At 45.6% G+C, this 21577-nt stretch overlaps 1 protein-coding gene across 4 annotated transcripts in view; it reads left to right on the top strand.

The window, feature by feature from the left end:
* Mxd (MAX dimerization protein) overlaps positions 1 to 21577 on the top strand; it is a 266036-nt gene that overhangs the window by 231527 nt on the left and 12932 nt on the right. Inside the window, exon 7 of one of the 4 annotated variants that reach the window (XM_089590578.1) lies at positions 17684 to 17826. The exons of the other annotated variants lie outside the window; for them this stretch is intronic. Within the exon in view, the coding sequence (XP_089446704.1) occupies positions 17684 to 17787 (104 nt within the window). The 3' untranslated portion in view covers positions 17788 to 17826. Of the gene's footprint in view, positions 1 to 17683; positions 17827 to 21577 lie in introns of those variants that run through there. 4 annotated transcript variants of the gene reach the window in all.

Below are 21577 nucleotides of genomic sequence, written 5' to 3'. Positions count from 1 at the left end.
TACCCATCGGGATCTTCTCCGAGAGCACTCGATGAAGATTTAAGCATCCGTTCTCGACGGGGTCAAAGGGAATCGATCAAACAATTTTCCCTATTTTTCATAATCCGCGAAATGTCTATCTGCAACGAAACCAGTGCTCAAAGTACCCCTTCCCCTCTTTCTCTCAATTACAGAGGGCTATGTCATGGTATATTAATATATGCGCACTCGCATCCCCTGTACCACTGGAGCTCGCGCGCGTCAGTTTGGAAAAGCGTCCCGGCGAGTCGTTTAAGCGCGAAGAAAGTAAAGTCACCTTCGTAGGTCACACGAGAAAATGAAATTCGCATTCCCCCGGCTTTCCTACTCCGCAATCCCGCGTAAAAATTTTTAAGTGTGGACGAACTTTGTCAAAGTTTGCGTTTGGCCAAACTTTGGCTTTTCCAGCGCCAAAGTTTCGAAGAAACCCTTTTTAGTTTAGCCCAAGTTTTATAATAATTGTTACTGAATATTGTTAATATTGTTATTCAAGGTAAGATAAAAACATGAAATATTCACTATTATTTATAATCAAACTAATAATATTTATTCAATTTCGTTAGTATTACAAGGAATGATTGTGTAATATATATTATCAACATGAAAACTGTAACATACATGCAGGATGTCTTCAACACAAAGTGACAGATAATCATTATCAATAATTTGTGTACTAAAACTTGTAGAAATAATACTATCCAAGCAAACGAAAGCTGGTTCTACAATACATTTTTTTAGCACCGCGTAAGTTGTACATTCATCATAACATGCTTTTGCACATTCACACACACATAATTTTACAAAACAAATAATAATACCAAAATTATTTTCACTGTTGCTATAAAAATATTTAACACACGAAGAGTTAGTTTTCTTATTTTGCGCTCGAGATGAAATTTCATAATAAATTCCTTTTTTTATAAGGCCGCAAAATGTGTGAATAATCTTATAAACAATATTCAGTAAAAATTATTATAAAACTTGGACCAAACTAAAAAAGGTTTCTTCCAAACTTGCGCCAAACTTTAGCGCTGGAAAAGCCAAAGTTTGGGAAAGTCTCATTGGCAAAGTTTGGCAAACTTCGGCCAAACGCAAACTTTGACAAAGTTCGGCCACACTTAAAAATTTTTACGCGGGATATGACGTTGAGGTAGAAGCGGGAGTACAATGGCCCAACTTGGAAAATTCCCCTGCGAGCGGTAGGGGGTGGGAGGCAAGGAAAAAAGAGGGAACACACGGCTGGGTGCTCGAAGACACTTTTAGCGAGTCGCCGATCCTCTCCCTTCCTGCACCTTGTGGCCCTGATGGTTGTACGTATATAGCGCACAATGCGGCCTCATCTTCCCTTCCCTCCGTATCCTGAGCACGCGTGACGCGCAGGGGGACTAGAAAGGAAAATAGGGCTCTTTTTTTTTCTTTTTTTTTTTTTCATTCACGCGCCACGATGCCGGGAATTCTGCTTTCCACGCGCGCGTCTGTCTTTTGTGTGTCCCTCTGCTGCTGGATGTGACGCTCGATTTTCGCAGTGTTTGCGATAATATTTTCACTCTTAAACCCCACTGGGAAAATTACCCCCCTCCGAAGCTCTCTCTCTCTCTCTCTCTCTCTCTTCATTGTTTCCGCAAACATACATCCACCACCTGATTCATCCATCGCTTGCTTCCACGTAGCGAATAAAGCGCATCCGACGCGCTTCTTGGGGGGCGGCGATCGATGAACCAGCCCCGCTGGACTTTTCTCCTCAAACTTAATATAGCCGCGCTAGTCTGCGGGATTTAATATTCGCGCGAGGGTGCAAAAGTTTCGCCTCAATTTTCACCTCGTCATCTTAAATTTCAATCCACTCGAGCTGTTACCCCTCACCGAGCGCGCCGTATAATCAACCTGCGATAGGACACCCGCGGACAGGCGTCTCATTTGCTCGTAGAGTCCATATAGAGCTTCGTCGAAGGAACCGAGTCGCGATTAAAATACTCGTACATATACCGTTACCAAGCGACCGACGATGCTCGCGTGACTCGTTACACACACATACCTGTATAGGCACACGTATCGGGCAGATAAGCATGACGGACATGTATATATGTATATCGGTGCAGCATCAGACGCTCACTCGCGGGTGAGAGTCCGCAATTACTCAATTCTTACATTATACGATCGTCATCTGTACATTTGTATATTGTACGGGGAGACGACGCGGATCGAAGGCGGTCTTTCGTGTCGGGGACGATCCGATGCGATGCGCAAACAAACTTCTCGTCCCTCGTTCCTTCGACGCGAGCTCAAGTGTGATAAATAACGCGCGATTTCTCGTGCATCCGTGTACATACATAGTATACGTCGCCGGATAAGGGACTATTTGTCTATTGATGCGCTCGCATAAACCACATCAGCTGTACCTATATACGCCAGTCGAGGATCATCATTAGGAACAATGTACACACACACACGTGCACGTATGCATTTATCAAGAAGCGTATATGTATATACGTGTATCGTCGCAACGGGAAGCCAAAGAAAGGAACTCCATCGTTGTTGTACGTTCCCATTTGTTCCGCGATCTTGTTTCTTCGCATTTTTTTTGCACGCATCATTCGATTTCCTCGTCCTCCACATAGTACAATATGTATGTGTATATAGTTTTCCAGTCGTCCGGTGACGTAACTTCCAATTGCCACTTACGGCAGTAACTCCGGTTCGATTGAATCACGCGTGCAATATTACTCCCGTACAGATATACCGACGCTACAATTATTATTCCATCATTATGTGTAGAGCCAATCGACTCTTCGGCGCATCTGTGACTGCAGTGACGGTGCACGTCTGGCTAATCTTCTCAAACTGTATCGCATGACGCGACGGATTATTCCCAATCCTACGTTCATCCGCAGCTCCGAAGCTCCATTTGTCTTTTTTTACAGTTTACGGATGATGTGCTTCCGATAATCATCGCATTATCATCCACGCCACGTCCTCGCCCCGGACAGAATAGTATGTATACAGGCCTCTTGCACACGCATGTGTATGTATGTATATATAGGCAAGAGCTTCTTACCGCTTGGCTCTCCTTGTCCTCCTTGACGCGACCAACGGGCCATTAGCAGTGCCAGGGATAAAAAGAAGGGGCCGACGGCGCGCCTGTCTCTTCTATTACTCCCCCGGGGGTGGTGCGGAACAAGGAGGAGGAAAACGAGAACGAGGCAAGAGACTGGAATTGACTGCGGCTCCGAGAGAAAAAATTCTTAATGCGCCCGCCTTTATATTGTGTGCTCGCGTCGCCTTTCGCTCTCTATCTCCTTTTTTTTTCTTTTTTTTTTTTTTTTTTTTTTTCTTTCGCTGCTATATATACTTACCACTGCGTGTCTTTCCCCCTCTCCCCTCCTCCTTCTCCCCTGTTTCTCGAGTTCACGAATCGAGCCATTAGAGAGACAGAGGAGAAGGAAAAAACGGTTAATTTCGATCTCTGCGAGGGAAAAACAATCGCGCGGCCAGCCAACACTCGTCGAAAAGTGACGACAAGCCTGTAAGGTAAAAAAATTCGCAAAATAACGCGTCAGCGTATATTATATTATACCCATCCCCCTCTTCTGCTGCGCGTATACTTTTTTTGCCCGGTGTATCCATATAGGTACGTATATACTCCCTGTCGCGCGCCACTCCTTTTCCTCCATCCAGCGCGTTTTTGCTAAGTAATTTGCGAATTGCTTTTCTTTCAACTGTACACATCCTCGCAGAGTGTAGCCGGTGCTCAGGCGAGAAGAGAAAGAGCAGGAAACAAGCCAGCAAGGGGGCAGGGGGTAGACGAGTTGCCCCGTGTAATTCATTTTGTTTTTGCCCTCGGCTGTATGCCGCTCTGATGGCGGGATTCGCCTTGTAAAATTGCTTGTCGGTCTGTGATGAATGTTTCTCTCCCCCCCTCCTCCGCGACATTTTCAGCGGCAGTGGATTAAGCTTATGAATCGATTCTTGGGAAACAAAGGTTTTTTTTTTTTTTCCGGTGCGCTTAAATTAGTTGAACGCAGGGCGGGAGGGATTGTTTTTCGACTTGATGAGCGCGTCGGTGCTCGGCTTGAAAATTTTCATCTTTGTTGAAAAATTTGCGGAAACACGGGGCCCCGACGAGTAGGGACGAACTTTAGATTAAAAAACTTTAAGTGCTGGGCCGAGGAGGAGAAAGACCGAACGAGCGAGGGAACGAGTGCGCCACGGGCGGGGGTGTACCTATATATGTATACCCACAACGTATACCAGTGGCTTAAGAAGATTAGACAAGTGGCGCGTAATCGTGTACCCAAGGGCTCTTTCGCGTGTATATATGTGTGTACCGATTTTTAATTTGTCACGCGCACGATACGTACAAATACATCCAATCCCTTTGTCCCCCCCCCCTCTTACTACGAATCTCTTTTTACTCGATTCCACTTTTGCCTTTGTGCCGTGCCTTTACTCCCTTTTTCGAGCTCTCAACCTTTTTTTTTTTCTTTTTTAACTCCTTTTCTGTCGCATCGGGGATTTTCAGGTCACGCTTTCACATGTCGCGTTATTAGTGCCTGGAAAATTCTTGCAAAAGCTTCGGGACTATCGCTTCGATGAAATTTTCCGCCGAGAACACAGGGAAAAAAAGCTCTTACGTCTGGATTTATCATTTTTTCGCTCCGTACCGAGAGCGCGCCGCTTCTTTCCGTGTTATTTTACTGGTGGTTTTTGCAGGGAAGAGCGAACATTTTTTTCCCTTCGTCAGTCCGAGTATTTCCTTTCTTTTCAGTTTTTTTTCTTTTTTCTTTTTATCGCGATGGAATTTAATCAGGCGCTCTTAATTGAACGCCCCGACTTGCTTTTTCGTTTTACCCTACTCCCGGGCTTTTCCTGGAATTATCAATTTTCGGAGAGCAAAGCTCGTGAAAATGACGTAAAATATACATACACACACATTTGTGTTAATGAAAGCTTTTTTTTTCTCATCAACTCTGACGTTCAAACTCGAAGCAATTACAGGCACACGTATACACGACAGCTCTAGCTGTTGATGGATACGTGTTTTTTTTGTTTAGTTATAAGAGCCTTTTTTTTTTTTTTTTTTTTTTTTTTAATCACTCGTAGGAATTCTCACGTCCTGCACACGATTTCTCTCCCTCTGAGAGTGCACGGTACTCTATTCATATGAACCAGTGAATATTACACTGAAAAAAATTTTTTTTTTACAAAATATTAACTTTAATTATAGCTCCGAGTTCATTTTTTCTTGAAAAAAAAAAAAAAATTCTATTCTTGATTAAAGTATTCTTGCAACTATTCTAATGAATATTAATTTGTTGGTTCTAAGAAACTATTTTTTAAATGTACCAACTTGATTATTGAATAAGTCTATATATTAGGTAGTTAAAAATGAATTTACTTTTTTGACATTGCAATACAAAATTTCGATTCTTTTCTCTTCCACATTGTCATTGTCGTCATCGACAGCTAGCCCTACATTACAGCTCTTGGAGGCGCGTACAAATGCATATTCAGTTTAATGTTAAGCGCATGTGAGAAAGGTCGCATGGCTGCAACAACGTTAGATCTGGGCTTTTCAGTTTTCTTTTTTTTTTACATCCAGCACACAAGGGTAGTTTCGGAAACACCCTTTCTTTCGAAAGGTCGAGGGGCGTAGTTTTTCCGGGTTCTTTGTATGCTGGATCGACCCAATTTCAACTTGGAAAAAAAGTCTCCCCGTTCGGTCGCTCTGTAAGAATCACTTCGGTTCTTTTACCGTGTAACGTATATGTATGTATGAAACATAAAAACGCATTGGGTCACGTATAAGTTTACTGCTCGGAAAAGAAAATTCAGCCGATGATTCAATTTCCCCGGGCAATCGAACGCCGCACGAACGAAATCAAAAACCCAGGGACTCGAAATTTATTACTCGCCAGAGAGAGCTTTTTCTCCGTTCTTTTTTTTCTCCCCACGGCCGGAAACTCCTTAGAAAAACAAAATTAAACAACGCTTCGGCACGGCTATCCGTAAAAAACTTTTCTTATCTCTAAGCTTATAAAACCTTTCGCGAGAAAAATAGGAAAAAAGAGAGAGAGCGAGCGAGGAAGGGGAGGGTGGTTGTGAAAAAAGAGTGGAGCCGAGTTTTCGGGAGCTTTTTTCCATAGCGATGCAGGTAGACGTGAAGTATACGGGCGGAAAATGAATATCGAAGATGGAAATGGATTTTCCACTGTGGTCTCGTGTATGCTTTGTGAATGTTTACCGTTGAAGCGATCATTCTTGAGATATTTATTGCTTTGAATTACTTTTCTTTCCCTTTTGTCTTACGTAGGTACATTTGTTCTGATATTATTGACTTTCTGAAAAAAAAATATATCACCTTCCTTTTCTTCTTTTGTGAGAAAGTAATTTGGTCCAACGCGTATAGGAAGTTGACTTTTTCAACGCGTACACTCGCTGTTAAAAATAAAACTGAGGTTTTTACACAAGAGAAACGTGAAAGTTCAACAACACATTAAACGGAAATATTTATTAAAATAATTCCGCACTCGATGCCTCGCTCCACGCAAGTTGGAGATATTCAACTATCCATCAGCTACACCACAAAAATCTTACGTCCAATGAAGTCTATCCTAATACTCCACCCACGAGGATCAATATTATACTAACCGTGAGTTGATTCGATCATTTACTCATCCAAGTAGAGTACAGTTAAACAAAAAAACCACGTTATCATGTAAATAACAATCGAAGTGACAGTATTTAGACCGGAAACAAAGTGTCCCGAGTTATAAAAATACAGCTGGCCGAGCAGGAAAAAAAAAAAAAAAAGAACACGCGATGTGTCGTCTTTCAGCAGTGCTTGTACCGTGGCGCTGAAATAAAGAATAACAAGGATGGCAAGAAATAACGTTTCCCGCTGCGGAGCAGAAAAAAAAAGCAAAAAAAAAAAAAAAGAAAAACAAGGAAGGTACAGCCAGCGAGGGTAGGAAATAAAAGAAGGGGGGGGGAATAAGATATCAAGCTGTGAAAAAGAGAAAAAGGCGAGGTGGAAAGTAGCAGCGACGAAACACACGCCGACGCGGAGGCTGAGGGAATGATTTAGCCGCGCTAGCTGCTTGCCAGGGTCACTCGCCATAAATTGTCCTCCTCCCTTTTTCAGACGCGCATTTCAAATGCGCGGCTACTCCCTCCCTCTCCTCCCCCCCCCCCCGCATGCTCCTATGCAGTGCCGTACACACTCGCTTGGGCGTGAATTTTCTCTCTCTCTCTCTCTCTCTCTTGTCTCGAAAGCTTGACCCCTGGAGAACAATAATTCCCAATTGCGCGAGTTCTCGATGTGGCGTGGCGAGGGAGGAGCCCCACCCCCTCTTTTCATCCCCCTTCCACTCCCTTTTCTTCTTCCCCTTTGTGTCTTACTTAGCTGCTTCTTCCGCCGCTTCTTTTGTGGCTTGAACTTTATCAAGCCCAATAGGACTTTTTTTTTTTATTTTATTTTTTGCTGCACCTGTGTATACACCCATACCACGGCATCGGCTCGTTTATTGAATCCCGAATGAGAAAAAGAAAGAAATACCCTTCCAGCAGAGAGAAGCTTATACGTATAGGTATAGGTAGGTATACGTATGGCACAAAATGGTCACTGCCCAAAGGCACCCACGCTGCACGCGCGGTCGATACCCTACACACTCGGTCGATCATATAGCGTAATACGCAAGCGCGCCTGTTGTGTGTTATCGATCGTTGTACGAGTCCCGTGAGCGCACACGCGTATAAATATGCACCATGTGAGGTGTGTAGGGCGGAATTTTGCAATGTCGCAACAGTATAAGCTCCATTGTCCGGTATGAGAAGCGACACGGGCCATCACTCGCTCCAGCCGTCACCCGCTTAAACTTAACGAAGCAGCGGTATACGTACGGCAGCAGTATAGCCTCATTCCTGACGAGAGCATAATTAACCGAACCCACCCAGTTGTCGTTTCCTCGCCTCCGTCCCCCGAATATTAATTACCATACATATACACAGTCAGGGTTGGACGAGGAGTTCATACAGCGTCCGTGGATGGCAACAATGCCGTTTGTGTTACGTATGTACGTACATTGTACGGGGTTACCCGACAGCCGATGCGTATATATGCATCCTTCCATTCGTGACCCACCCCCCTCCTCCTGCGTCCACCCAACAATAGCCGCCGACGACGAAATTCCAACGGTATGCTTGAGAGGTGGCGTGCACAGTAAGAAGAAGAAGAAAGAGGTTGAGGGGGGGTAGGTTGTTGTTTACCCCTGGAGAGCCTATATGCGTGGGAGCCGAGCCAGGAAGCTGCTCCGCAATGCTCGGGCGATTTTGCGGTGTCGTAATCTACTTGGATACCATGCAATCTGCCCCCTCCGGGTGGTCCTTTTGTTCTTTTTTTCCTCCCCTCCGCCCCACCCTGCTCCGTATCTTTGGCGCGGCTGCTGATTCTTCCGATCTCCGATTTCAGCTCAACTGGTAGCACATGGAGGTAACCCTAATATGTATCGGAGTTTTTTCCGAGAGAGTGGGTAAGGTAAGAGTTAAAAACAAAAGTAATTAAATGACGACGGGCCCCTTTGTCGTCGGAAGCTATAGTTTATTTAAGGTACAAAAGTTTGGAGGGCCACTGCCGTACAACATACACACGTAATACGCTTGCACACCGGAACAACCGAAACTCACGAGAGTACATCAGTTTAACGAGCTCACTCAATTTGTTAATTGTACACGACTGTCCCGCGCGAATCCAAGTTTCGTTATTATTGTATACTTACTTTCGCGAGGGAGTATAGCTTACCTGGTGTATATGTATACATATACACTGCTATAAGCAAAGTCAATTTCGCAAACTCATTTATCTCCGTGCCGAGGAACCGAGACTGTACCTTGCGTGTGCTTGTGTAAGTTGTGCGAGTAACTCGAAGGGGTTATTTTAAGGGCTTGCAAGCCGTGAGATGAATGCCGTGGAGCTTTGCTGTGTATACGCGCTCTTTTTCACTGCCGGTGATGACTTTTGAACGCCACCCCGTCCAAAGAGAAATGGGTCGATCGGGGGAACATCTCGTTGGCTCTGATGAAGTCTTTTTTTTTTGTCGATGAACGGCGCAAAACGCGCTTTGCTCGAATCTCCATTAAATTGATTCGAAGCAATTGTCGAATCACATCAACCAGCGCCCAAGCCTAAACACGAATATTCTCTCTCTCTCTCCCCGTGCAAAGCTCCCATTATCTAAATTTCAATTCCAACAGAGCGGGGTGCAAACGAGCACCACCTCATTCACTAACACGTACGGACGTCGTGTCGGTTACACAGCCATAATAACAATGATAACGGCAATAATAGCGATAGTAGTAGTATAGTATCCCTTGGATGATTTGGTTGGTGGTGCGGCTGGCCGCACAGCCGCCCATGTATATATACCTGCACCAGCGGGACTTACATCTTCGAAGTTGGCAGACGACTTAACATTTATCACTGCAAGATTAATTAACGGCTACCCCCTCCCAGTCCGTTATACGTGTGAGTGTGTGCAGTGCAGGGGTTGTTGCAAGCTCTCCTCTTTTCTTCCCTCGTATATATATGAGTACACACGTACATACGTATCCCTTAATTTTCTTTCTGCGAGCAGAGTTGGAATGTGCTTTTTTTTTCTTCACCCCACAGCCCCGTCCACTTTTTTTGTCCTTTCTTAATTTTCAAGCTCGATCTCCATCACCCCGGCTAAACCCGAGCTGTTCCTCTTTTTTAAGCCTCGCAATTGGACCTTGGATATTTGACCTCCCCCTCCGACACTTTTCCAAGGCGACACTTGGCCCTAATGCTCGAGCTACGGGGGTAGAATTAAGGAAAGTAGGCACACAGAGTGGGACTTTTTCGAGTCGCTCGCGTATTATTTGTCAAAAAGTTTTCTTAAGCGACCCAACGTCGAGGGGGTGGAAAGTATTTTTATAAGTAGGTGCGCTTTGGTGAATCGATAGCGCCATGCATGATGCATTTGCTTTCCTCTTGTAGGTGTATACGTACACACGTGCCCCGGCACTTACTTTTTACCCCCGTCGCCTTCTTTCCCTCAACTCCTACAGCACGGGCGACGGCACGGCGTCCTTTATCATTTAAGAGCCCGCGCGCTTGCTGCAGAGCCCGTGCACGCTCGCTCTCTCTCTCGCTCTGTATACCATTATGCCTTTATGTGTTTATATATATTGCACGAATTCATCATACGGACTCTGTGATAAGGTGAGTCGGGAGGCCGTAATGCGCCTCCATTATACCCTTATCGCAAAGTCGCCGTATGATGAATTCATGCAACCACCCACCCCCCGACCTACCACCCCACCGTCGGCTATATATATATAATGTTATTATGTGTGAGTGCATGCACACGCGCGATTCATCTTTTCGCTCTTTTTAACCCGCGTTCGTGTACGTAGCCAGCAGCCTTGGGATTTTCATCTACGACATGTGTGTACCCATTCATGATCTAAAGATGAAGATCGCTCTCTCTCTCTCTCTCTCTCCCCGCATGCGCTCGTGATGTACGTTGTAAAATATCTTACTACTCGGAAATTTTTCCATTCTCCTAAACGATCGTCCCTAGATCCTTTCGAGCCCTTTCCTCCTCTCCCTTTTTTTTTCCCTTCTCCTTTGCGCGCATTAATATAAATTACCCGGTAACTCCCGGCTGAAGAGCCATACGCCTATATATATATACATATAACGTGCATTTATTATATATTTATTCAATCTCCGTGGCATAAATATAACTTTGTGCCTTTTAACTTTTAAACCCAGTCTTGCTCTCTCTTTCTCTCCGTCCTCGGTATTTTTCTTTCGTGCCTCTGAAAAAATTATTCCCCCCCCCTCCCCTGCCTCGCTACCGTTCACAATGTCAATCCATTACCTCCTATCCAAGCGAAGCTAAAACTCGAAAAAAAAAAAAAAAATCCTACAAGGACCCGGGAAAACTTTTCCACCCCCCGACCTCGATCCTTTTCTTTCCTCATTCGCCATACTCCGTCTTAAGGGACATCGGGCTACTAAAGCTTGGTCCAGCCTCGGCGTGTTCCTTTACCCTCGGAGTGCTTCCCTATTTCAGTAGCCACCCCCCAACGGCTATACCTAACTTATACTACTACTGCCGCGCTGTGGTGGGTGGAGACTGGAAAATGTGGCTTTCCAACTTGCGACTGCTGCTCTGTACTGTACGTATATAGTATCATACATCCATGCATCTTGTAAACTTCCTTTTTTTGTTTTCTTTGGCCCTTTCTCCCCAATTTTTTCCTTTTCGCATCGAATTTCACAATGGAAGACCATAAGTATAGTTGATAGTTTCGGGTTGCACATAGTTTTGAGCGACAAGTCGATGACTTGGTTTCCTTGGGGGCGGGTAGGATCGTATGGGTTGAGTCAAGGCAACGGGAGGAACACAAAGTTTTTAACGAGAGGAGAGCGAAAGGACGACGCGACATGTGCGCGCTTGGGGAGACGAAAGCCGGGGGGGTATAGCTCTGAATCGCGATTATCAAGGGACGCGACAGGAGAGCAGAGGGGGCGGGGAGAAAGTAAAAATATAATAGCAGGCAAATGATAGGGAGGGGGTACGGAAGAGCGTAAGAGGCGAAGCTCGAAATTGCCAGCAAAGCAGGGCGACGGGGCCAGAGAAGGGCGGAGGAGTGGATGCACTTTAGCTCGAGAGAACAAGGGAGGGAACGGTAGATGGTCACGCTAATCGCACTCGGCTGGATTGGCTTTTAGCAGTAAGTTCGGGCTAGCTGGATAGCTTAACTGTATACATATACCCGCGTATACGTATGTACAGGAGAGGGAGCAGGATAAGCGTGGCAAGCCGGCACGGCCCAACCCACTCGAGCGTATGGAAATGGGGGCTTGGTTGTATATACGCACGCACGCCGGTGTGGTGTGTTGTACGTAGTATGTGGTCTTGAGAGCACCAAAGGGAAGAGTGAAACGATAGCTTTGCTTTTGCGTTGTTTTTTTTTTTTTTTTTTTTTTTTTCTTTCGCTCCGCAATATACGTATAGCCTGTCGGGCTAGGTGGTGGATGTGGTGTTAGATGTGCGTACACTTGGATCGAGACGATAAAGAGAGAGAGAGAGAGAGAGAGAGGTATATGGAGAGGTGTCGAGAGAGCCAGAGAGTACAACGACCGCGTGCGTGTCCTGTAATACCCATCCAGTTGGATTAGATGCGAAATATTCTGTTCCGCTTGTGTTTTGTTTTCTCGGGGGTAACGGTTATGATGTCGAGCATAACAATTTCCCTGAGGCAATAACTCTTGGGCACGTAATACATCTAAGATACATGGCAGCAGCAAGGATTTACAGCCCTTACGAGAACTCGGTGTATATCGGATCAAAGTCACGATTATCGGGGGATACGGGTACTGCATCCACAGCCCCCGATGGCCGAGTGATTTTATTAGTCGTCTCGATCGGTGATTGTGGTTTTTCCATTGGAACGATAAATAAAGCAACATTGGACTTTGTGTATACCTACCCCCCCCCCCTCCACCCTCCCACGCTGTATCTGCTCCTTTGAAAATGGAATGGCGAGAAATTTATTGCCTCCTCGTGACGCGTCTTGCGCACCACTATCTTCCCGACAACCGTTAATTTACGACTCTATAGTGTCTATTGGATTCGTTCGATTCCCGTATGCACGCTGGTACCTATCGGTATGCTGTGATCTACAGCGCGATGGTAAAATTTCATCAGTCGTTGTACAAATGCACGAGTATATCATAGGCCTACCGATGCAACTTGTCACCCACTAAACGACACATTCAATTTCAGGGATTAATCGATCTCAAAAAGATTATCCAACAGTATCATTCTTCTATGGAGTTTCTATTTTTCATCAATGATTGGATTGCCCTGGTAATCATATAATAAATACTCGGGTATCTATATTGAGAAATCAGTTTATCTAAACTGAAATAACAAACCACTCGACGAGCTACCGCTTTCAATTAACCATATTGTACCAAAATCTCTTCTGTTCAGTACTTATTTATGACGTTTTGAGCAGTGAATCGTTCTCGAGAACGTACATAAAATTCAATTCGTTATGATACGATAAAACAAATCCAAATGAACACGTAAACATAAATATTTAACGCGGCAACGTTAGACTGTCGCTGACCGTGGCTAATCCGAAGCTTCAATTTACTACTCGTTGGAACTTGTTGTTTTGATTGTTTGTTTGGGCCTACGTATGCATTGAGAAATATATTATAACCTAGAGCGCGATAAAAAAAAGTTTCCATCATTTTATTAAGGGTAAGAAAGAGTCTGATCGATATAACGCCGAATGTACCCACGTGACGCGCGTTAGATTTCCATACACATTGGACCAGAATAAATCATTCGGTAGCCTCATCTGAAGCAGTGTGTAGGTAACAGCAGCGGTCGAAAGACAGAGGGACCATCGGACGGCAGAGGGATGACAGGGGTCGCGGTGGAGGTAGGGATGAGGGGAAAAGGCAGAATGATGGAGAGAGAAAGAGATTAAGAGAGAGAGAGAGAGAGGGAGGCAGGGAGCGGGCGTTTAATCTTCCTAGCCTAATTTCCTGGAGCCGGGGCTTTCCCTCCCACCGAATCTTGGTGGTACGGGATTTGTATGTATACTTATACATATACGTGCCCATGTATATGCATATCCGCGGTGGCTTCGGGAATCTTGGTCCGATTTTAACTCCTCCCCAGTGGGAGAGGAGTGCCGGGGAACGTGATGGGCGAGTGCCTTTGCATAAAATCAAGTTTCGCGGAGCCCCGTGGCAGAATCGTCGTGTAGTCACGTCTGGCACTCCGTGTCTATTTCATTCCGTGTTATCGGATTCTCGAGTTTTCCACCGATCGTGCTCGGGAAAAGCCAAACAGGACGACCCTTTCCCTTTGATTTTTTTTTTTTTTGTCGTTCCCTGCACCTGTGGCATGGTTTTCCATTAGAGGGTGGTGCAACTTGGATCAAAATTAAAACAAATGCCTCCTTGTACGATCATCTCCTTAGGTATTATCAATCCAACCTTATAAACGCAGTCCATACCGTGGAAAGTTCATTACCCGAGGTGAGGCCGTCTTTCCTTTGGTATCAAAAAGAATCATATATTAATGCCCAACATAAGAGTAAGAAGGGAAAAGAAGCGCCATTTGTTCTGGTATTTTCGTGTCCGGCTTTGTTTTCGGCATCTCGTTGCTCACTCCATCGCATCGTCGAGCAATGCTCCCTTTGCACACCCCATAACTGCATCTTCAGGAATTACTTCATTTGCGCGCAAAAATCCCGACGTGGCTGCTTTCACTTTTCTCGTGTCTTGTAGTAAATCCGCGGACGAAGCTATACATAACAATCGTTTCGCACGATTTTCGCCGAGGAGGGAGAATCGGAGATATCCAGCTAATATGCTTAACGCGAAACAGAAGCTAAAATTGCATTCGCATGCAGATATATACATATACGCAGAAAGGGTGATAAAGGGAGGCGCCTTTAGAACCGAACGAGTTGCAAAAGTCGTAAATAGGCATTAAAAGCGCAGCAAAGCCAAGAGAGAGGGGAGGGGGGGAGGAGAAAAAGCTCCAAGGGGTAAGGGATAAGCCGAGGTGAGCGGAAGAAAGCGCGCGCGGCGTAAACGTGGGTGAAATTAAACAACGACGGCAGAAGGGAGGGGGGGAGAACCTATGGTTGAAAGGGCTAAAGGGGGTGGAGGAAATCGGACGGAAGGTATCGTGGAGCGCGTTTCCACGCGCGGGAGACAAACAATCGTAGATTGGGCAAGAGGGGGGGGGGGTGAGTACTAGAGCGAGGGAAGCGGTGAAAAGCCGAGCGACACGAAAAATGGAATTTACCGTTTTTTCTCAACTCTTTTTTCTTCCCCTTTTTTTCGCTCTTTTTCCTTTCAGGGAAAACAGTAGAGATGAGACGAAAATAAGCGATAAGTCAGCTGGATCGCGATAAGAAGGAGAGAAAAACCACCTGGTAACTAGACGCCGGGACAACCCCGAAGCTCGTACTCGGCGAATATTTTGAACTACGGAAAATTTCCAAAGTCTCCGGAAAGCTCCGTCCACGTGAGAATTCGGGATGTTTCCTCGGCGTGTATAGGTCAAACGTGCCATCCACCGACGAAAAAGCCCACGAAACCACTGCACCCCTTAATCTCTGTCATTTTGCCCCCCATCTCTCTCGCTTTAGCTGCCTCCCCTACACACACATATACAGCAGGAGGAACGAGGCGAGGCTGCGAACAGCTACTGAATGTAAATTCCAGGCCAAGAGAAAAGGCGCTTACAGCTGCGTAGGAGGGGTGTCGGGGGAAGGAAATTTACAGGCCCTATACCGCGGGCTATAATAAAGGGGAAACACGTATTACGCCGACCCCATCCTCCCTGGGGGTAATCGAGAAAACGAAGCTCGCATATTAGAACGGGGGCGATCCCTATAGGCTTTTCCGGGGGTTTTTCCTGACGACGATTGTACAGCTTTGCCCACGCGAGATTACTTACTTTGAGCTTTTAGCGAAAGCCTTTTGCTTATTGCCCTTTTAGAATCGACGCGTGCTGTCGAAAGCTGTGGTCCGATTAACTCGAAAAAAAAAAAAATGATGAGACACATGAATCGATGTATATATATGATACCTGTGGCCCTCGAAACCGTAGAGATAGAGTAGGGTTTTCCCGGAAATCACGGCAACTCCTCCTCCCTGCATGCAATTCCTATTAGCCCGAAGGCGCGCTAAGAAGATTACGCGCAGGCACATCCGGTGTATACGAGGAGATGGGGGTGCAAAAGGCATCCCGGAAGTTTCCTCGGTCTGGCTGGTGTACCGATGCCGTTGAAAGCAGAAGAAGAGACGCGCCCCGGGGGCGTAGCGGCTATGCACACGCGGAAAGCTTAATTCTCGGCTGCCCTTTTATACGCGCGCGCACAATCTCTTTCCCTCCACTGCGACGTTTAATTGGAGAAAGGAGCTTTTCTGGCTTTTCTGCTGGTGGGTTGTTTGTTTTTCCGGGTTTTCTTCTTCATCGTGGAAAATTACGCCGAGGGATACAAGGCTGGGGGCACGAGATAGCACAACTATGGGGCGTTATGGCCTTTTCTTCCCTTACACTCTCCCCCGATTTTTCCTACCGTATCCATGGACCCTGCTTTTATTGGGGTGGTTTTTTTTTCGTCCATTCCGTGGGTCGATCAAAAGTTCACGAAAAACATATTTTATAGAAAATACACGAGTCTGAAACATGTCACTTGAAAGTAACTTCTAAGGACAAAAAAAAAAAAAAAAAAAAAAAAAAACGAAACGCCTCTCGAGCCATCAGATCCGATTAGGCTTCCTCTGAACCGTCCGGACGAAAGAAATCCTCGCGGAAGTGGAGTAAAGAACGAGCAAAGGGTCGGAGTAGGCGAGCTCATAGATAAAAAGGCAATTGCAGTCAAGTCCGGTATACTCGCGTGGGAGAAAAACAAATATACGTACAATATGTATACGTACGCGTACAACGACACTAAGCGAGAAAGAAAGGAGCGACGTCGACTGCGGTGAATAACAGAGAGAGCGGCTATATATACACGGGAGGGACACAGTATCCATACCCCGTGGGTAGTGGTAGTACTGCCCCTATAGTAGCATCGCAGGGTATTTGCATGCAAACGAGTTTGAGATTTCGTTCGCGTGCGAATGTGTCTGTCTGTGTGTGTACGTTGGTGCCGAGGAGAGCCGGTGTAAAGCTTTCCCTTGGCGTATGCGCATATATATACACACCCGCGGAGCCACGGAAAAAGAAGACGCTACCCGTGTGCATGTAGAGGCCCTCGCATGCGTTTGACGCTGAAATATAACGAGGAAGGAGCGTATATATTTACGTATTTCTTTATTAACGTTCGCGCATAAGGAGGATCCAGCGAGTGCGTGCAAAGAGGCGACTTCCGGGATTTTCTTTTCTTTTTTTTTACCCTTCTTTTCACGAGAGAGGAGGCTGCTTTGCATTTGGCGCGCTTTTTTGCGCGGAAATGGAAATTGCAGGGAAGAGCCGAGCTGCTCGAGAGCCCTTTTTCTTCGGGCAGGGGGGGGGAAATCTGTTTTTCCGGGGAATTTTCGATGCGACGCGTGTTTGTGACCGAGGACGCGCTTTTGTCCGGAAGAAAAAGGGTGGATGTAATTTCGTTTTATCCGAAACTCGTTCGCGACGCAATTTATTTTCCAGCAGCTCTTTTTCGCTAAGTTTGATCCGTCACGTGTCTCTGGCACACCACCGAGCCATCTTCGCGTATACAAACGGAAAAATAATAAATCAACTCGCACACAAGTATCACCAGTGCTCGAGCATCAGTGGAAAAAACGAACGAATGATAAACAGGATGCATGTGTAACGGAGTTGGAAACAAAAAAAAAAAATAAATAAATAAAAGTGCACCCAAAGCGCGCTGATGGATGCACATATATACGCCATTTTTCGCGTTATCTGCGCCACAATAAATTACAGACTGCGGCGTTTATTTGCTTTTTTTTTTTTACCTTCCTTTCCTCCCATAGTACGACATGATATTTCTCCCCCCCCCCCTTACTTTTTTATATTTACGATCGACCGTGATTTCTCTTTTTTATCGTGCTTTGACTGATGCACGTTCTCTGTTTTCTCTGTTTCAGGTGAGTACACTTTCCGAAATACCGATCACCCGACGAGCGTATTGGGCGACGGTAAGTACACATATATACAACCACCGACACCCTACGGATGTACACAACAATAATGGTTTTTGTCAGTCAAAAACAAAACTCTACCGTATACCAATAACCCTCGCAGTGAAAAAACGGTTTTTACCAGAAGAGGAAAAAAAAACAACCACTTTTAGAAAAAATCCACCGCATCAGCCATCGACTAGTTTTTCAACTCAAGCTCCGAGCTTTTGCATTCCCCCCCTCCCTCCCCCGGTGTGCGCGCGCGAAAGTATAGAGCCGTGCCCGTGCATTAATCATTTGCCGCATTATTGCACGCGCCATTAACCATCTCTCGCGTTATTTGTGTGCCCTCTCCCGTGGAAATGCAACTATATTTATACACCCGTGCCCTGTTTACACACACGCCCACTCTATATATACATAGATTCGTCCGTTAATTTGCTACACTGCGCTTCCTCCCCCGCCGGCCCAGATAACGTTTACACGAGTTATAACTACGGACGGTACATAACGTGTATGTACATACGTACGCGTGGGCGGGCGCATGGACTACGTATAGTACCTCCATTGTCGGAACAAAGGGACTGGCTACCTCCTACGTAATCTCCGTCTCTCCGTTCTATATATGTGTGTTACGTGTGCATCACCCATGCGCTGCGGCAAAGGTTTATGGTTTACCCTCCGTCCCGTGTATCTTACGCGTGATTTTCAATCATACATCTTGCGCGGAGGCATCGGCGCGCCCCGGCAGAGTCGCTTCATTAACTTCGAATGCGGGCGAAAGCTTTACATAATACAACAGCAGAGATTAGAAGGAGAGTTCCTTTATAGCCATGTACATTATACCGTGTGTATAAATATACACACGGAGATACAATAGTCCGATGGTTAGCTGCCGATGCTTTTTGAGGGGTCAACCTCGGGGTACGTAGATATTATGTGAAACAATGGACGCACCGTAGCCACCGTGCATTATCTATATGTATATATGTTTGCATTCTCGACGTCCTTTGGTATAACGTGCACACCGCGGGAAGGGCCTCTCCGTGTGTACATACACTTATACGCTCGCCCCCCGACCCTGAATTCCCCCGTGGGGATGAATTAAATTCAAAATCAACTCGCGTTAATCCAACCGGGCGTTATAATTGAAAAGCCGCTTCTTCTCCTCTGTTTGTGCAATGGGTATAATATTACGTGACGCACGAATTCGTCTCGTGCCTCGGCTCCTCGAGATTTTGCGCGCTGGGGGTGTTACAAAGTTGAGACCCAACAGCTGTCGGGTGTACCAATTTACGCACCGTTCAACGGGGTCCATCCTCATCGACGCTTCGTCTGTTTGTAAATACATTTACTCGTTTCCCCTTTCGCGAATAAATGAAAGTACAGGCGCGACAAGGTCCCTTTTTTTTTTTTTTTTTTTTTTTTTTGTTTATCCTTATAATTCCACTTTGCGACAAAAGGGCCAACCATCGCCCCCAAAAACCAACTGCGAGTGTATACATGTACATATAAAAGCTCCGAGTCTCCTTCGTTCAATTTCGTATACACGTGAACACACAAACGGCGAGCGCGGTCTTAATAACCCGGGCGCCGTGGAAGGATGGCTCCGTTCAATCTTGTCCCCTCCCCCCTGAGAAAAACAAAAGGTTGACGCGGGATTAAGCAGCAGTGAACAAAGTACAAATGTGTACCATCAGCAGTCGCTCGCTCCCTTGTGGAGGGAGGACAAAAAACACCGCAGCCAACGTGTATAGGAAATTTTCGCTGGTTCCTCCCCTTTCCACCCCCTTGTACTGACTAATGCGTAAGTGTGTCAGTGACGTGTCATGCAGTTGGGAGAGACAAACGCGAGTTGAGGAGAGAAGGCGCGCACTGTAGGGACAAATGGACGCGTTCCTCGCGCAAAAAGGAAACGCGGAGGGTACATACAATGGAAATCGTACTGCGAGCGAAGGGGAGAAAAGGGGGACGACGACTGATGATGATACTCTGGGGGAGGGGGTGAGATTGACGCGGATTAACTGCTTGTATACAACTCAGAGAAAAGATTTGTAGCGTGAGTATGGTGCCTTTACAAGACACACGTGGTCACCGTTTGACTGATCGAACCGTATACACTTACGTGAGATCTTTTTTTTTTTTTTTTCCCCTCTCATCCTCACTTCGCAGACACAAAAAAACGCACTTTAGCCTTGTACCAAACTGACCGATGAAATTTCACGTTTTACGAGCGCAAAGCCAACAGCTCGGACGTTTAATTATCATCCACTTTACCCAACAACAACAACTAGGTACCACGACGACAGGGACTCTACTGCATACACACGAGAGAGTCCTCGGGGAGAGGTGGAGTTCAAAAAGCAAAATCAAATAAACAAACCAAGCGTGCATACGGAGTAAAAGCCCTCGTAGGCAAAAGTACCTTATGGGTACCTATATGTACAAGCGAAAGGACTAAACTAAAGGTACACACAAGTACAAGCTCGCGCGCATGGGGGGGAGGGGTCAGTCGTGCTGACGTCCCTTTGGCCGTGTAGCCGTGCACGACGACGATGACATATTTGCCCTGCTGGACCCTCCGTGTTGCCTTGCGGCGGCTGGCTATTACGTGTACACACGCTTAAACACACACACACACACACACATATATACATATACGTATATGTTTTGCCTCCTATTCCGTATATATATTCGAGGGTCATCCATCTCCGGACGCGTCCTCGGTCTGCGGAGGTACAACTACTATACTCACTGCAGCCCAGAACGGCAACTCACCGTTCCTCACATCTCCCTCTGTATACGTATGTTACATGTATATACATGTATAAACGTGGAGGAACATACCACCCGCGTTGCATGTTATTATTGATCCTCCAAGACGAGTTCTCCTATGCGCGTATGTATATATATATGTATTAATAGTATACCTGTGATGGGCGCGTGCAGTTTGGGCAAAATTTCGGGGAGCTGGTGTATAATATACGGTTTGTGCGCCGAATAAGGAGAGGAGGGGAAAGTACCTTGGCGCACGGGTGCCGGCATTTTCAAGTACAATGACTGGAATCCAGTTGGAGGTAGGTGCACTTCGGTCGACGAAACCACATTCGAATGGGCCCATTAGAGGCTCGGGCGATCAAACGGGTTTCGCCAAACTACCCGCGCATGTGCGCTCGTCTAGATAAAATATACCCAAGTTTGGGCGCACGAGTCAAGTATATGTATCCCATTCGTACTTTGTGATAGAAAAATCTCTCGCCATCACTGTTGCTTGCGTTAGTATACATATACAGGGATATTCTGAAGTACTTGAGGAGCGGGGACCAGCGTGTGGATCAGCTTCTCCTGAGTTAAAATCCGTTTACAGAATAATTTTGTAACAATTATTCATTAAGTAAATAGATTTACAAAAGTGCTCAATTTCAGCGTGTTTAGAACGCAAATTTCAATGGCGCGGGCTGCCATGAAGTGCAGTGTCATGGATCGCAACAACATAGCAACAAACCTCTAGGTCGGTAAACAAAGTCTGAATAGATCCCCTAACGGGAAGGAGATGGCGCTCAAATGTGATTAAAATAGTAAAAACGTGTAGCTATAAAATTATTAGAAGGAGATAAAGGGCTGAGTATCAGAAACGTAAAAACAAATAAATAAGCGTACGAAAAAGTTATTTAGTTAACCAGAGATATTATTGTGAGATCATTCTACATACGATGAAATTGACAATGACGATGAAGATGATAATGATGATGATGAAGATAATAAACAAGATAATTAATGTAATAAAAGAAAGAAGATACAATTGTAAACAACATTAATAATAATAATAAAGAAAATGTTTAACTTGAGCGGCTATCAGGT

This window comes from Copidosoma floridanum, unplaced genomic scaffold (assembly GCF_036245765.1).
Source record: "Copidosoma floridanum isolate Cflo_tuat_1 unplaced genomic scaffold, Cflo_Japanese_pri ptg000012l, whole genome shotgun sequence".
Lineage (NCBI taxonomy): Eukaryota > Metazoa > Arthropoda > Insecta > Hymenoptera > Encyrtidae > Copidosoma > Copidosoma floridanum.
This window is presented reverse-complemented; position numbering and strand designations above follow the sequence as displayed.